The 17,547-nt window shown below is 43.7% G+C and overlaps 1 protein-coding gene and 1 long non-coding RNA gene across 2 annotated transcripts; both read left to right on the forward strand.

Moving 5' to 3' along the window:
- Window positions 1-696: 696 nt before the first annotated feature.
- On the forward strand, window positions 697-8,249 carry LOC146513453 (peroxisomal trans-2-enoyl-CoA reductase). Its single transcript, XM_085165454.1, has 6 exons — window positions 697-921; window positions 1,958-2,065; window positions 5,353-5,492; window positions 5,613-5,709; window positions 6,257-6,381; window positions 8,067-8,249. The coding sequence occupies exons 1-6, from the start codon at window positions 837-839 to the stop codon at window positions 8,241-8,243; spliced, it is 732 nt and encodes a 243-aa protein (XP_085021580.1). The 5' UTR covers window positions 697-836; the 3' UTR covers window positions 8,244-8,249.
- Window positions 2,072-5,093, forward strand: LOC146513454 (uncharacterized). The gene is made up of 2 exons (XR_014874940.1): window positions 2,072-3,274; window positions 4,408-5,093. It is a non-coding gene; the product is annotated as an uncharacterized LOC146513454 (long non-coding RNA).
- Window positions 8,250-17,547: the final 9,298 nt, after the last annotated feature.

Here is a 17,547-nt window from a genome sequence, read left to right on the forward strand (position 1 = left end):
TGTGGTTGTTTTTAGGGCGGATTTAATGTGTTTCTGTTTATATCTAGTTCTGAGCAATAGATTTGTGAGAAAAGTATAAATGTTGTATTGCACTAATGAAATATAATTCCTGATAATATACCACAAGTTCATTACCCAAAGTGACAAGAGGTCACAGAATGTCCCAATCAAGGCTGTAAATTCTGTCAAAATCTTGTAACACCTTCGGGGTTTTGTTTGTTTTGAGCCCATTTGATGCAGAGTTCAGATTAGCATAGACTGTATATAACAGATGGATGTAACCATAATCTCTGGTTTACAAAAACCTTTTTGTGAAGCCTTGAGATGAATGTTTTTGCTGCTCCCATCTTAGTTTGCCACAATCTGACACCACACACGGGGCAGACCTGACTACACACTCATAAAGCGGTGAACAGCCAGGCCCATCATGGAGCATATGCTGCTTTACCACCTTTCTAGATCATTACGTGCAATATTATGTTGAACTCAGTAGTAACTTAAACTGGTCATCGAGCCAATAAACTGACTGCCTGAATTAATGGTCACAAATCTGAATTTAGCCTCACCCCTGAAAGGTGCCCTCACGCTCAGCACATGTTCCCACTTCCCACATTTAAATCTCTCCACCGGTCCTTTCAAATTTAGCCGTGCCAGGATACACATACACACGGAGACAGAGTATGGGCGTGGCTTCAGTGACCCCGTAGACAAGGGCGGACCCGTGATCCTTTAAAGCATCCCGGTCCGGCCAGGATGCTCTGCACAAGCCAGCAGCTTCACTTCGCAGTCATCCTCCACCCTCCATCCTCCAGCAGGTCTGTGCAGCTACAGTCGGCATGTCGAACTCGGACAGGGTTGTGTTAGCGCTCGGAGGAGCGGGAAAAGTGGGCTCCGGGATCGTTAAAGGACTGCTGGATAAAGGTAAGCTTCTCTGTAGCTCGAAGGACATTTGGCAGGGAAAATAAACTGAGTGAAATAGAGGAGGACGGTGAATTGTTAATGTGATAAATCTTTGGGACATCTATGCGTTTTTACGCGCAGGTGTCTTTCCCCTTGGCTTTTACGCGTGAGGATTTTTGTGCGGTATGGTCACTTTTAATAAAAACAATTATTACTTATTTATACTTTATACTTATTATTATTGTTTTATTGTGTCTGAATTGTTAGACAATTAAATAATGACCCGCCATAAGTGATCCGCCCGCGTGCGTAAAACTGCCGGTCCACTGTATTGGGGTTTCTATGCCACGCTCTACACCGACAGGTCCGCTTATCGCATTTTTATGAGGGTAAAAAATAAATTTGAGCGCGCAATGTGACAACTGATCTACCAAAAATCCCCTTCCACTCTCATAAAACTAAACTGCAACACAAATGATCCATTATTGATAATAAAATGTTGGATTAATAATCATAGACGTGTCAAAAACAACAGGCTGTTCAGCCTACTGTACAGGTTCCTTTAATCTTCCTTTAATCAAGACTTAGGGGGAGTTACCAATATGACACAATGGAGTTCTCATAATAATGCTTCATTGTCAATAAAAGCATGTCCCATCAGGAAATCTTCGGAACAGTAAAGACAGAATAAACATTCCCAGGCAGTTGTGTGTGTGTGTCATTGTACAGTTTGGCTTTGTCATATCTGGGATTGCTGTGTGGGTGGTTTTATCAGCACAGTCTCATAAAATCATATCTAAATTGATCTGAACTCCTATCATCATCATCTTAAACTAAATTACAGTTTATGGTGGGAGTTAAAAGAGCATAATTTCAGTTCAGCTTCATCCCTGTTTGGATTCTGTTGTGTTCTTAAAGCTGGAATCTGTTGTGGGCATTTACCGTTCTGTGCCTCCAGACTTCCCGGTCAGATTTCACTTTCTGATGACCTTGACAGAAGCAGCACAACAACACAGGTTCACTCCATCCTACTGTCTCTGTGTGTTTGTGTGTCAAGGTTTTAAAGTTGCAGTGATCTCCAGGGACAGCAGCCGCCTGGAGAAACTCCGATCGTTTGTCTCTCCCAACACAAAGGATAACCTCACCACTATAGTGGGAAATGTGGGTAAGTCAGGTTACTCATCCTGCCCGTCTCTGCTCTGAGGATTGTTTGCGCTTGTCCACAGCTCTTATCGCATAATTACTGATTCCTCCCCAGCAAACACTTTAAATACAAATCCAAACTGTGTTTAGTCAGAATGTGCAAAAGAGAGCCTGCAAAGTATGGGAGTGGCAACATACTGCACCAGAGCTGCACTAAATCTGTAGAAACCCTCACAAGTAGTGCAGCAGTGAACTTAATGTTGCAGGGAAATCTTTCTCAGGTGGATATAAGCACCATAACTGGCTCATTTACTCTTTTATCAGAAAGCCGGTTAGAGATCTGAAAATGAAGGACTGATTTTCTGTTTTGGTTGTTTTTATTTCCAACATGGTCACCAACTCTGATGAGAAAATCTCATCTTACTTTCATTCTTAGTATCAGGTTGTGTGTATGAGCTATCTTTAGAAAATACTCAAAAACCTCTTTGCGCCATTTTTTTTAACAGTGAGCTCAGGAATAAGGGTGTAGAGGCAGCACTTATGTTTCAGCCACATCAGCTGAATGAACTCCCGGCACTCCTCCTGGCACTCCTCATTACTAACTTTCTGTGGGGTGAGAGTTAGAGCTGATCATCTACTCATCAGAAGGTGGGTGGTTCAATCCTGGCTTTTCCAGTCTGCATGTTCAGCTTGGACTAAAGCCCAGATTGCCAAATTGGCACGTTCCCCTGGACTGTTTGCTCAGTAATGGAGGGCAGACAGCGTCTTGTGCAAGTTCACACTCCGCAAGTTAGAGTTCGGTTCATGCAGCTTTAACCTGCATGAACCGAATTCATCATTTAGAAGTCTGAACTTTACAGGTAAAAAAGCAAAGCTTTTACCAGAGTTGTTCATGTGCACTCTCTGGTATTTCCTATGACTCCAGTGTGACCCTTCAAATCTGTGCCAAGTGGAGCTGATGTTGTAAATTCTTATTTCAGACTCGGGTCGTCCAGCTTGCATGAAAATGTAAAAACGTCTGTACTCGTTCGCTCACACAGTCTCCAACTGCTCATAGAGCAGCAATGGCGCAAAGCCTGTGAGCTAGTTCAGGCAGGCAACCTCAGGCACACCAACACGCCTGCCTCTCCTCACGTCCAACACCAAACACACCCTCTCTGTTTGGCGGCCAATTTAAGCTGCAGAATTTTCCATCTGAGCCTCTGACATGTCAGTGCTGCCCTGCTGGTTCGTCCCCTCGTATTTGTACTGAATAGAGATGGCACGATACCACTTTTTTATGTCCGATACCGATATCATAAATTTGGATATCTGCCGATACCGATATGAATCCAATATAGTGTTTTTTAATCAATAAAACTGTTTTTTAATATCTTGCTGCATTTTGTATAAGTTCATACTCAAGTTAAAATAATAACAACACTAAAGCTATTCTGTTATACCTGTATGCAAAAAATACACTGCACCCAAAATATTTCATAGTTCAGCAAAACTGATCAATCTAATAAAGTTAAACCTACTCCATCCTCCCTATTCTGGTATTTTAAAGAGTATTTAGCAGAAATATTAAACAACCTAACTAATAGGGTATAGTAGTCTAGCTTACTAGGGTATATTAGACTTAACAGTTACTATATACAGTAATGGACTTCTATATATTTTACATCAGATTAAAACTTTGGGTGTAAGATTCAGATAATTATTTATTAAAAGCTCGACATTTTAAATTAGAATAAGAAAGAAAAGTATGTCTTTGTGCCCCCTTTTCCCTGTTCATGCCCTATCGGCCCCCCTGGCTAAACTTTGCTAGCTCCGCCCCTGCACAGTTACCAGCCGTCAGCTGCGTAGAAAAAGATCCTGGTGTAGAAAGTAATATTAAATAAATTCTAACAACAGCTGATCAAGCTTAAACGTGCTGCTGTTGTTCAGCCGCTGGTTTCCTCTTTCTGGTGAGAAGTGAGACAAAAACAAAGAAGAGAGACGATCAGCTGATCATTGATCAGTTTCATGATTGAAGTAGCAGCAAGAAGAGGCAGTCGCTCCATATATCGGTTGTTATGCTTTACAGACATTCAGAGATGAACTTACACACTTGCTTTACTTCTCTCTGAGATAACTTCCTCGGAGATGAAATGTTTGCTAGCAGGCTACAAATACACACAGCCGCTCTATCACGTGATGCACACTGCTGCGACGTGCTACGGTTATGAGCCGAGTTACGCCGTGTCGCAAGTTTTGTGAGGAGCTTTTTTGATATTTAATGGATCGGATTACATTTTTTATTTCTCTCCGATATCCGATCCAGTAATTTGGGTCAGTATCGGACCGATACCGATACGTAATATCGGATCGGTCCATCTCTAGTACTGAATAATCAGCTTAGAGACATGACACCACACTCTTAACTGTTCTGTTAGTAGAACAAATTGATCATTTCAAACTGCTGTAATTGCACAGTGTTAGTGTGTTAGTGAAGGGGGGGGGATTAAACCCAACCGACCTCCTGTCTCAGAAGTCTGTGGGCTTGTATTCAAGTACAAATCCTCCACCGTACAATGTGATAAAGTTCCCATTTCTTCTGTCATCATTTGTCTGCATCTTAGCGACTGTCTCAGCAGATGGCCCCGCCCCTCCCTGAGCCTGGTTCTGCTGGAGGTTTCTTCCTGTTAAAAGGGAGTTTTTCCTTCCCACTGTCGCCAAAGTGCTGCTCATAGGGGGTCATATGATTGTTGGGTTTTTCTCTGTATCTATGAAGCGCCTTGAGGCGACTTTTGTTGTAATTTGGCGCTATATAAATAAAATTGAATTGAATTGTCGCAGAAATGATTTACTGACCTGATAACTGCTTGTTTGGGTTTAGCAAAAGACTGCACCTTGGGGCAACGAACATCACTGCATCTTAAAGAAAACAAGAGTCAGGAGCGACGTCCACCTCTGCCGTAACCTATCAAGTGTGCGTCCTGTGCAAAAAGGAACGTTAATGGTGATTTGTTATTTTCAGATTTAGTCAAATTATTGTTTTCAGCTGCTGATTTATTAGGTGGAGGTGCCACTAAACTTACAGTATCCAGTATGGAAAGGGCTTACACCCCATAAACACACCAAACACTATTAAGAAAACTTCAGTGATAGTTGAGATGACATCACAGCAGCAGGTGAGGAAGGTGTTTATCTTCTACTGCGATGTATCATCAGAGTTTTGTTATTCCCCAGTAGGGCTGAAGTTCTATATCGATGCCGATCTCAGTGACTCATTAGAGAAAACACGTTTGCCTGTCCTCTGCTGAAGTCCAGCGTCTCTGTGTTCAGGCTCAGAGGAGGAAGCCGAGCAGGCGAAGCAGGCCCTGCTGAAGGAGGTGGGGAAAGTCACCGACATAGTTTCCTCTCTGGGCTTCAGCTGGTGGCAGGGAGGACCCCCCCACACCCAGTCCCTCAAAGATCTACATTGGGTCAGTACACACACTTTCCAATATACTTATTTAATTTCTTCTGCCTCGCTTTAAACTCATGCAGCATGTAAACACTTACATTGGGGTGCTGTGATGTTTTCTTTCCTGTGAAATCTGCAGGTAATTGAGACGTTGCTTTTCAGCACCTTTGTGTCATGGAAGGCCTTCTACCCGCTGGTGAGGGACGACTCCAACTGCACCTATACGTTCATCACAGGTGAGGCAGCCTCCGTCGCCACGACGTCAATGTATTGCTGATGTCGCCTATGTCTCCTCTCCTGTAGTGACGACGTGTGTTTGCTCAGTGGGATGAGGCGGTTCGTGTGTGGCGTAGTGCTACGTTGCCTTTGTTTTACCTCTCTCTAGTAGTACTGAGGTAGCTGCCAGACCTCAGGGCGACGTTGCTGAGCTCTGCTTCACCGATGCTTCTCCTCTCTCTCTGTGACTTTGCTCAGAAGTGATTGGGTAGCACGGAGACTGTTTGGGCACCTGGTTAGCTAGATGGTAGCATTACCATCGTTGGAACGATAGATTCAGATTCAAATGTACCAAAAGGATCAGAGAAGTTTTCTCTCTTTATTCTCTCCGTCCACTTGGGGTCAGCAAAACAGTTGCCGTGTTATTTTACTCACTGCATGTTCTCCCACTCTGACGGACTCGCTGCGTCCGTGGGTGTGCCCTGCCTCTCGTGCAGGGTCACCTGCGATAGCTGCTCGCCTTGCTTTCCTGGTGTGTTTATTTAGTGTTTTGCTGCTTTGCCACAGGAGGAGCAGGAGAGAAGCTGCTGATGCCTGGTACAGGCTTCCTCACAGTGGGCGCTGCCAGCACCCTGGCTTTCTGCCACGTCCTCCGTGAGGAGTACCCCGAGGTGCCCTGCAAACTCAACCAGGTGAGATATTAATGGGATTACACAGCAGGGCTGTCGGCTAACATGACTCATGACCCTTTAGACTTGACCAAAAGAAGTCAGCTTGCAGCTCAATTCACACGCCCGCCTCCACAATCATCTACGTTTGTAATTCTCTCTGCTTTCTCGTGTTCACACGCACAGCCCTGAATTTCTTTGGCGTTTGCTCACTCAGGGGAAATCTGTAACACTGACACCGCTTTACCACCCATGCAGATTCAGTTCTTCCTCGGTGCCTTTGTGAGAACCAGCTCACATTTCAACACATCCACATTACATAACCTTACTCTGTAATCTTGCATGACAGAAGTTAATCAGGCATTTTATCTAAATAGTGCACGTGCATATTTCTGCCTTTGTGCAAACATGCATATTTAGTCAGGAATATGCAAAAATAGAAAAACAATTTTGATGAAATCAGCCCTTATTAATCAAAACTTTACCTGATCTCCTGTATAAGATCAGAGAAGTCGATCTTGAAAACTAGATGAACTGCTCGTCTCTACCTCCAACCTGATGCATCAGATGTTTTCGTACATCTCAGAAATCACCTTTGGAAACTGTTGAGAAGTGGACAGGGACTTAGTAGTTGTGAGATGATTGGATGAGCCATTTCACAGCTAAAACTTGATCTTACTACCAGTTAGGGATGCAACGATACCAATTTTTTCAAACCGATACGATACCAATACTTGGATCTGAGTACTTGCCGATACTGAGTACAAAAACTGATACTTCTACCACACACACACACACACAAATGCAATGAATTGGAAGACAGGTTTTATTTTATTCTCTGCCGATAAAAAATAAAATCTTAATAAAAATGACCACAAAAAAATTTCAAGTGAAAAATAAGCACTTCTGTTAAATTATTGCGGAGTCTCCACATTGTAATTTAACAAAATATCACTGAACTATTGGCACTGTCTCGAGCTTTCAGAATAATAAATAAACACTTCTGTTTGGAATAAAATAAATACAAATTAGGTTTGAGAATAAAATAAACTTTTAAATTATTGCAGAGTGTCCAATTTCATATCGCGGCTCGAGTATGCTGAGAAGACGGTGCAATCCTATGTTTTCCACGACCGGCATTGGCTGGTCATCCAGAGCGATAAAATGAGTCAGAGCCTCTGTTATTTTAACTGCCCGTGGATTTTCTCTTGACATTTTTCATCGCTTTTCCAAAACCTGAGTTAAAGTTGGCTGTTCCACACTGCTGACATTTTGTTTAGCCTAGCTACAGCAGCCTCCAGTTTCTCTTTTTTTATCTGAAGCTGCCAGTCTCACTCGCCTAACCCTGTGCCTGTTTAGCGCGGGATGTCCCCCTAGTGGCCAATCTAAAAAACTACAACAGAAATGACAAGCCACCCTCTGATTAATGAAATAAGTTAGTATCGGTTCATGGTATCGGTTAACTTTTACGAGTATGAGTACACACACATTTTACAGTATCGGTATCGGTGCATCCCTACTACCAGTGCTTCCTCACAGGACGCTGATTAATCTCCCCACAGCTTTAACTCAGAGGTTGAAACCTGTTTTATGAGGACAGGAGGAGCCAAAGCTCGAAGCACAAACCCCGACATAAGTAGACGACCTGCTCTACATCCTGCAGTCATCCCTCTATTGCATTTATTCCCTCTCCTCTTCTCTTCTGACAGGTGAAGATTAACACAGGTGTAGCCACTCCTGATCACATGGCGCCCGGCTTCCTTGATCATCTGGACCTGGGCGAGGCTGTTGCCGCCCTGATCGAAAGACGAAACACCGCCCACAACGTTTTCACCATCAACTGCCCTGCAGACTTAAAGAGCGTCCTTCTGGAGAGGAACCTTTAGACTCCACCTTCCTCCAGCCTCACCTGGACAGGATCGCACTGCTTCTTCTCCTGCCCTCTCCAGAAATAGTCTCCTTTGATTTCCTGTCACACAACTCTGAAACCCATCCATGCTAGGCGTCGCATATTTTCCTGCCTGTTCTCACATCGTTAGCAAGTTTTCTCTCAGCATGTGCTTTTTATGGGATATGTAAGAAAACCAACGGCTTCTCCCCATTATCTGTTTCACACACACAGCTCCTTCTGCTAAATATTTTTGGTATAAGTAGACGTCTTAAGGACAAATAATCAGACAGAGCAGGTAAATAATGACTTCACATTGATAACGACTGTGGCCAAGTTAGCCAAGATCCCAACAACTGGTCCAAAATGTAAATATATCTACAGACAGAGACTGTACTGAGTGGAAGTTTTGACCACTGCGAGGTTAACAGAATAATGTTTTAAGCTAGCTCTACAGCAGCATGCAGGTGGCTGTTACTACCAACAAAGCCCCAATGTCCAAACATAGTGTAACACTGATGAAGCGCCAATGATGAAGCCGATTGGCTGAGCAAAGTCATGTGGTTGGAGTCATGTACCTGCGATGCATTCAATGGCAGGAATAAGTGCAGGAAACAGATTTTACTCTGGGTTACAATAGCTCTTAGGAAATCGACGCAAACATGCAAATAGCGCAAGACAAAAATCTTCTTTGTCTTCAGCGAGGTCGCCGGGCCTCAAAGAAGCACTAAATGTAACCGTGTTTCCATGGCAACACCTCCCGGTCCAGTTAAAAAGCTGAAGAGAACAAACTCTCACACTTCAGCTGTGGATGTATCTTGGCAGACTTTAGGAGTTCAGTATGTTTGAAATTTATCATCCACTTCCTCCCTCTCGCTTCTCTGAGAGCTTCAGTGTTTCACTTCACTCTGCGACGTTTCTGGATTTGTTTTAAAGGCGTGAGAGAAAGTTACATCACGTCTTTTTGCCACCTCTGCAAATCATTTCAGAAGCTTTTAGATCATCGAGGAGACGCTTTGTTTGCAGCGTGCTTTAAATGTGCAAGTTCATACAACATGTCAGACTTGGTTTTTGGAAAGCTCAGATACAGTCAGATGATCCAGCCGGCGCTTTGATCCAAGTATAGCAGCTAAACTGGATGAAAATTGCGACATTTGCCTGGTTACAGATTCAGCAGCTTGAGCAATTTCAGCCTCTTCGTAGCGCAAAAATGCAAAAATAACGTTTTACAAACACAAATAAACAAGATATAGACAATACTGCTGACCCTGTGTACTTTATTTCAGGTGTATCGCTGCTCACAGGTGTGGCGTTCCCTAGAAAACTTCCTCAGCACTGGTTAGCATTGTGGCTTGTAGGATGTTCTGCTTATCCAAACTCTCCGGTTCACCCCATAGTCCAAAGACATGTACGGCAAGTTTTAGTTATTGTAAACTGCTGTGTGACCTGTGGTTGCCTCTTACTCACTGTTAGTCATTATATGGAGCTCAGGGTGTACCCACCTCCTGTCCAGTGTCAGCTGGGATAGGTTAAAGCCTCCCATGAACCATAGAAGACCTGAACAGACTTCTTGGGGAATATCATGAATAGTTTCTGACACTTTCTGTTGGTTACAATTGGTATTTTCTTTGAACCCTGACTTGGGTGAAATCAGTAAAGTAAGTAAAACAAACCAGTTTAAGCCTGGGGTTGGACTCATCAACGATGATGAGTTTAGACCTCGGAGGTTTAAGGCAGCATTTTTCACATTTGTCCAACATGATCGGTGAGATGGTACGGAGCCCCGCAGGGGACATGGGAGAAAAAAAAATTAAGATGGACTTTTGCGAGATCTCGCAAAACTAACTCGGGATCTTTTTTGCGAGATCTTGCAAAACAAACTCGGGATCTCGCAAAACTTTTGCGAGATCTCGCGAAAGTTTTAGCCGCATTCTTTCCATTAGCTCGAAGCTTCGAGCTAGCTTCCGTTAGCTTCGAGCTAGCTTCGAGCTAGCTTCGAGCTAGCTTCGAGCTAGCTTCGAGCTAACGGGAGGTCGAGACCTACCACAGCCGGGAGGAACACCGCTTTCCCGGCACATCGTGCCTCGACCTCCCGGTCGGCTTCGAGCCAGCGTCCGAAGAATGCGGCTAAAACGTTTGCGAGATCTCGCAAAAGTTTTGCGAAATCCCGAGTTTTTTTTGCGAAATCTAGCAAAAGTCCGTCTTAATTTTTTTTTCTCCCATGTCCCCTGCGGGGCTCCGTAAGATGGCGTCACACCCATCTGGTTTATTCGTTTTAACTGGCTCGACATCACAAATGTTTGTGTCCAAAAACCTCTCATTTAGATTTGTCAGTGCAAAACTTAAAAAACAAAAGTAACTTCCTGTGTCCAGTGTCTTTCTTATTCTCCCCTCTTACTCTTAACTCTCATCTAATTGTCAACGCCGTTAACAAAACTGCCAGAGACCAAAAAAAAATGAGCAGAAAAGAAAATTTTTTCATTTTAATTTACAGACAGAATATCAACCGAAAGTTTTGTTCATGTCACTCAGTTCAATAAAGAAAACCTGTCTTAGCACTTGTTGGAAAAACCATTGTTGGCAAGCGCAGTGTTTAGTGGGGGCAGGTCGGTACACATCTCAGGAGGGAGTTTGGTGCTTTACAGAAACTCTAAATCCTTCAGGTTTCTTAGCTGCTGCTTGGCGACTCAACCTTTCAGCTTCTTCCACAGATTTGTGAAAGGATAGAGGTCTGGAGACGGGTTAGTCCACTCCATGACCCTAATGTGCTTCATGCCAGAACACCCATCCATGACCATCTTCAGTGTCCTGGCTGAGGGATGGAGGTGGTGGTGGGAAGGTGCAAAGGTGTGCTTTCTACATCTAACAAGTTGAGATCTGGAGAATCTGTAACTGATTTCCACACGAACGCACTCTGTGGGAGCCAGAACCGTGGCGTGATCTGAAAGCCTGAAAACCTTTATGTAATGTGCTTTTCAGCATTTTGGGTCGATATTCTGCCTCCGTCCATTTAAATGAAACTACCATAACATTTAGAGACAGTTCATGTCTTTTGTAAGTGAGCAAACTGAAGTATGCAAATACTTCAAAGCATTTGAGTTGATGTTAGGGTGGGGCGGCCTGCACATATTTACATCGGGCCTCGCGTGACTCTCTGTCCCGTTCACAAGCACCAGCTCGACCCCCTGTGGCCCCTTTATCTGCCAGCCATTATTCCAGACAGTGTGTCCCTTAAATAAACAGCGGATTGCGAGAGGGCATTGTTGTCTTGTATGTCGTCACGCAGACGTGCTCGAGAATGTAAACTTCGCATGCAAACAGGTTTTTTCCAAGGATAACTGGAACTGGACCAGGAAGCAGAGGAAAGTGAGAGTAGGGTAGTAGTAGCCTCTGGAGGGGGCGGGGAGCCGGTGCGCCACAGTTTTTGTTATGAACTTGTCGGCTGACGGCCCAATTAGGCCAAATTATAATTAAGCAAAGGGAAACTCATTGGGCCCCATCTCCTCTTCTAGCTCCCTGCTTTTCTCTCCCTTCTGAAAAGGACAAAAACGGCCACGTTTGCTCTGCCGGTGATTCACGTCAATCTAATAGAAGAAGAAGACTGGCTTTTGTTTTAGGGGGACGAGGGGCCACAGTCTGGACTGAGGAGCGGGCAGAATGGAAATGTGGGGGTAAAGATTAGATGAGGAAATTTAACGAAGGAGATATTTCAGCAGTGGAGATGAACCACTTTTAGTGGCAATCATTTGGTTCATGATGAGACCTGTTGCTTAAGTTCACTCAGGTTTGGGGACATTAATCTATACACAGCATCTCAGTCAGGTCAGGTCTGGACTCTGACTGCAGCACTTACAGAGGAGTTCATGGTCCACAACTCATCATCCACCCACCAACGTTCTTATTCAATTCAATTCAATTCAATTCAATTCAATTTTATTTATATAGCGCCAAATCACAACAAAAGTTGCCTCAAGGCGCTTCATAGATACAGAGAAAAGACCAACAATCATATGACCCCCTATGAGCAGCACTTTGGTGACAGTGGGAAGGAAAAACTCCCTTTTAACAGGAAGAAACCTCCAGCAGAACCAGGCTCAGGGAGGGGCGGGGCCATCTGCTGTGATTGGTTGGGGTGAGAGAAGGAAGACAGGATAAAGACATGCTGTGGAAGAGAGACAGAGGTTAATAACAGATATGATTCAATACAGAGAGGTCTGTTAATACATAGTGAGTGAGAAAGGTGACTGGAAAGGAAAAACTCAATGCATCATGGGAATCCCCCGGCAGCCTACGTCTATTGCAGCATAACTAAGGGAGGATTCAGGGTCACCTGGTCCAGCCCTAACTATATGCTTTAGCAAAAAGGAAAGTTTGAAGCCTAATCTTGAAAGTAGAGATAGTGTCTGTCTCCTGAATCCAAACTGGAAGCTGGTTCCACAGAAGAGGGGCCTGAAAACTGAAGGCTCTGCCTCCCATTCTACTTTTAAATACTCTAGGAACAACAAGTAGGCCTGCAGAGCGAGAGCGAAGTGCTCTAATAGGGTGATATGGTACTACAAGGTCATTAAGATAAGATGGGGCCTGATTATTTAAGACCTTGTATGTGAGGAGCAGGATTTTGAATTCTGGATTTAACAGGAAGCCAAAACAGGATCCTGTTATCCTCGAGTCAAGTCGGAAACAGTCTTCCTTCTGAAGGGCACATGAAATCACAGCCCATCCAACCCGTTCATGGTCAGAGGATGTGCTATAAACCAGAACACGCCACAGTATTTGCAGGGATTTTTGTTTTTTGGCTGTGGTGCAGGAAGTAGAGCAGGTACTAAGTGAAAGGGCGGTGGTTCAATCCCTGGTTCCTGTTGTAAACACCGTCACCGATGAATCCCCGAGAGCGTGTGGTGTAGAAGCACTTCAGGCAGGGACGTGAATGGGTGAGCTTGCTTTAGTAAAAGCCCTCTGAGGGCTCAGCTAGAGCAGAACAGCACCAGTTCACACCGTCATTTGCATTTTTGAGGATAAAAACGTTTGAATGATAAATGCCGGATAAATAGATTTATTTCAATAGTGCTGAGCTGAGCAGGATAAACGGTTCCAGAAAAGCAGTTTGGTGGCGTGTGTCAAATTTCCCATCTGCTCCTGATTAAACACTGGAGCAGCTGAGACGAGAGGAATTAAAATTTTATATCAGAAGTTAAAAACAAGCCTCGATCTTGGCAGCGCTGCTCTGCCTTTCGTGAGAGCGGCGAGACCTCACCGAAGCAGCGCTGCAACTTTCCATTTTTGACAAACCGACACACCGCACGTTGACTCATGGGGCGACACCACGGGCTGATAGTTTAGCTGGAGAGGCAGGTTTTTCCCTCCTGACATATCATCAGTGTGGAAAACAGGGTCAGAGAAGTCACCAGCCCATAAACAGTGTCTGTGCAACAACAGCTGTCAGCATGCTCGATACTGTGGAAGTGATTAATATCGGTTTACTCGCTGCAGAGGCTCGTGTCGTATCGACGGCCAGCTTTGAGATGAGGGGAGCAGAGTCGCGCTGTCTCCACCGGAGCGTGCTCCACAGCAGCAGGACGGGCGCTGCAGCGCGGCTCGTAAACACGGCTGTACGCCAGCGCTTCATATTAACCATCTCCATTATGAACTCATTGGTTCAAAATGTGGATTGTTAAAGCGGTTTACAGCGTGACAACAGACTGAGAACATCTCGTGACAGCAGCCGCGTTTGGTGGAGTCACTTAGACCCAGATTTGTATCACAGCGGGTTTTTACTCAGTAAAACATTCACACGAGAAAATCTTTTGCTTCGGGACCATCGCACTTTGACTCGAGGTGCGACGGTCCCTGGACCTGGTTATGTTTTGGGATTCTTGTTTTGTGGCTCCTGTTCAAGTTTGGGATTTTTATGGTGAAATCTGAACGTATATAAATTAGAGATGCACGATACCACTTTTTTATGTCCGATACCGATATCATAAATTTGGATATCTGCCGATACCGATATGAATCCAATATAGTGTTTTTAATCAATAAAACAGTTTTTTAATATCTTGCTGCATTTTGTATAAGTTCATACTCAAGTTTAAATAAATAACAACACTAAAGCTATTCTGTTAAACCTGTATGTAAAAAATACACTGCGGCCAAAATATTTCATAGTTCAGCAAAACTGATCAATCTAATAAAGTTAAACCTGCTCCATCCTCCCTATTCTGGTATTTTAAAGAGTACTTAGCAGAAATATTAAGCAACCTAACTAATAGGGTATAGTAGTCTAGCTTACTAGGGTATATTAGACTTAACAGTTACTATATACAGTAATGGACTTCTATACATTTTACATCAGATTAAAACTTTGTAAGATTCAGATAATTATTTATTAAAAGCTCGACATTTTAAATGAGAATAAGAAAGAAAAGTATGTCTTTGTGCCCCCTTTTCCCTGTTCATGCCCTATCGGCCCCCCTGGCTAAACTTTGCTAGCTCCGCCCCTGCACAGTTACCAGCTGCAGAAAAAGATCCTGGTGTAGAAATAATATTAAATAAATTCTAACAACAGCTGATCAAGCTTAAACGTGCTGCTGTTGTTCAGCCGCTGGTTTCCTCTTTCTGGTGCAAAGTGGGCCAAAAACAAACAAGAGAGACGATCAGCTGATCATTGATCAGTTTATGATTGAAGTAGCAGCAAGAAGAGGCAGTCGCTCCATATATCGGTTGTTAAGCTTAACGTGGGAACGCTTTACAAACATTCAGAGATGAACTTACACACTTGCTTTACTTCTCTCTGGGAAAACTTCCTCGGAGATGAAATGCTGGTGAGGCTCAGTGTTGCCAAATCCTCAGTAAGGAAAATCGCTATTGGTTGTCCTAAAAGTCGCTAGAAGTCGCTAAATGACGTCATCACCTAATTTGCAAAATTGGTCATGCTAATGTAATTGTAACCTACGCTGCTGGAGAGAGAAATAACATCGTGGACGAGACATAAAGTGAGCAAAAAACGTCCAAAATGCATTTAGAGTTTATTTAGAACTACAAATTAAATTTCTTTTAGCAATTATTGTTTTTTGTAATGTCTTTCATGTCTTTTTTTAGAAAAAAAGTCGCTAGGGGGTCTGAAAACTCCCTAAATATAGCGACAAAGTTGCTAAGTTGGCAACACTGGTGAGGCTACAAATACGCACAGCCGCTCTATCACGTGACCACACTGCTCCGAGGTGCTACGGTTATGAGCCGAGTTACGCCGTGTCGCAAGTTTTGTGAGGTGCTTTTTTGATATTTAATGGATCGGATTACATTTTTTATTTCTCTCCGATATCCGATCCAGTAATTTACGTCAGTATCGGACCGATACCGATACGTAATATCGGATCGGTCCATCTCTAATATAAACTTGAAGCCAGGCCAAAGCTGTTGTAAAATTTCGCTTTTTTCATTTGAGGCAATAAGCAAAATAAAGCTCATCTTATCAAAGCAGCTTTTTGAGACAGTAATCCATGCCGTTGTTACATCTAGGCTGGATTATTGTAACATACTGTATTGTGGGGTTAGAGATGCGTCCATTAGGCGTCTGCAGGTTGTGCAAAATGCTGCAGCACGTCAAGTCTGAGCACATTACCAAAAACTAAGTATAAATTTAGAGGTGACCGTGCTTCTGCTGTAGCTGCTCCAAAGTTGTGGAACGATCTGCCCGTGCACGTTAGGCCTCTTCTCTTTCTGCGTTTAAAACTCTTCTTAAAACATATTTATATTTCTTTTCAAATTGTTTCATCAAGGAGCCGAGGAGCTCGCTGCCCCTGTTGTCTTGTTGAGTTGCAGATTCATGTCCTGATTTTTTTATTCTTTATAGCGGAAGTGAGCAGATTAGAAATGAGAATATCAGAGGGACGGCTCAGGCCGAGCAGTTTGGAGACAAAGTTAGAGAGGCAAAGCTGAGATGTGCAGAGGAGGGACAGTGGTTGAAGATGGAGCTGCCAGGGGAGGAGGACAAAAAGAGGAAGACCTCAGAGAAGATTTATGGATGCGGTGAAGGAGACCGTGCAGAGCGTGATGGACGAGGAAGCTGGGATAGGCTGAGGAAGAGGAAGGTGAGCAGCTAAAAGAAGAAGAGTAGTCCCGTAACATCCAGCCCTCGACATGCACAGTCCTCTCTTTTCTTGGTCCTTTCTGAAAGCCTCTGACATTCGACCCTGGTTTATACTTTACTTTCTTTAATCCGGACACTTTAAAATAAATAATTTCACTTTGTTTTCTCTCACACATACTTTAGTTATTCCACCACCAACAATGTTAGTTAACCAGGGAAGGGTGCAGAAAAAGGAAAAGCACTAACGTCTCCCTTTTTAGCCTTTTAGTTTCAGCTACATTCATGCTGACGCACATCAGTCGTGTTTGTTTGCTCTTCATGGGAACAAAATCCCAAAAGGTTTAAACTTCTTCAGACGTGTGTAACACTGCTGCTCTGATCTTAATGTTCTCCACACCTTCAGTGAGAAAACAGCAGAACACCGGCGAGAGAGAAAACTGTTAAAGCGAGTGCATGCGCTCCGGTTCACGCAGCAGCGTCAGTGATGAGCCACTTGTCCTGGGTCGACCCTGTAAATGAACTGGAAACGGGACAAAAAAAAACACGGAGCGAGGATGGAGGGCATGCTGGGTGCTGCAGCGGCCTCTGACTGATTCGGAGTGGCATGTTGTTTTTTCCTCGAGTTTACAGGCTTCTGCTGTTATTCAGCCATGTGCCCATCACATCCTCCTGCTCGATCCAGGGTTCATCCTCACACAGACGCCCGAACAACCGAGCGACTTAAAAACACGTCAACTCCGGTTGGGTGAGTTTTGTTTCCCTCGGTTAATAAAGACCAGACATCTTCCAGGATGTATCCCTGATTCACGGATCACTAATTAGAGGTTACCGACCTCCATATGGCTTCTTTTTTAAATTGCAAAAGCAGGAAACTCTCCTGCACGATAATCAATAGACCAGATGTATGAAAACACGCTGATCTTTCAGCTACACTTTGAACTCTTGAACACTGCTTAAAGAAGTTAAAGGAACATTTTAGGAGATGAAAAAATAAACCATGCTGGCCCTCTTTACTGATATGGACTCGATAATGTGTTAGGGATGAGCAGATGGCACATCATCTGATGGAAATGAAAATGATCAACCTACAGAGGGCCCAGAATTCAAAGTAAAAAAAACATGTGGTAGGTAGTTTAGTCCATTTTGCCAACATGCAATTGCAGCAGCTCAAAATAGCGCTGACATGCTTGCATGCCAGGGTGTGGCTCCTAGTAAG

Source organism: Neolamprologus multifasciatus, chromosome 7 (assembly GCF_963576455.1).
Source record: "Neolamprologus multifasciatus chromosome 7, fNeoMul1.2, whole genome shotgun sequence".
NCBI classification, from domain to species: domain Eukaryota; kingdom Metazoa; phylum Chordata; class Actinopteri; order Cichliformes; family Cichlidae; genus Neolamprologus; species Neolamprologus multifasciatus.

Excerpts from the sequence above, each read along its gene's own strand:
- LOC146513453 (XM_085165454.1), top strand. The coding sequence starts at position 837 with ATGTCGAACTCGGACAGGGTTGTGTTAGCGCTCGGAGGAGCGGGAAAA. Across the intron at positions 2,066-5,352 it reads CACTATAGTGGGAAATGTGG|GCTCAGAGGAGGAAGCCGAG; the intron begins GTAAGTCAGGTT and ends CTCTGTGTTCAG. Across the intron at positions 5,493-5,612 it reads CCCTCAAAGATCTACATTGG|GTAATTGAGACGTTGCTTTT; the intron begins GTCAGTACACAC and ends TGAAATCTGCAG.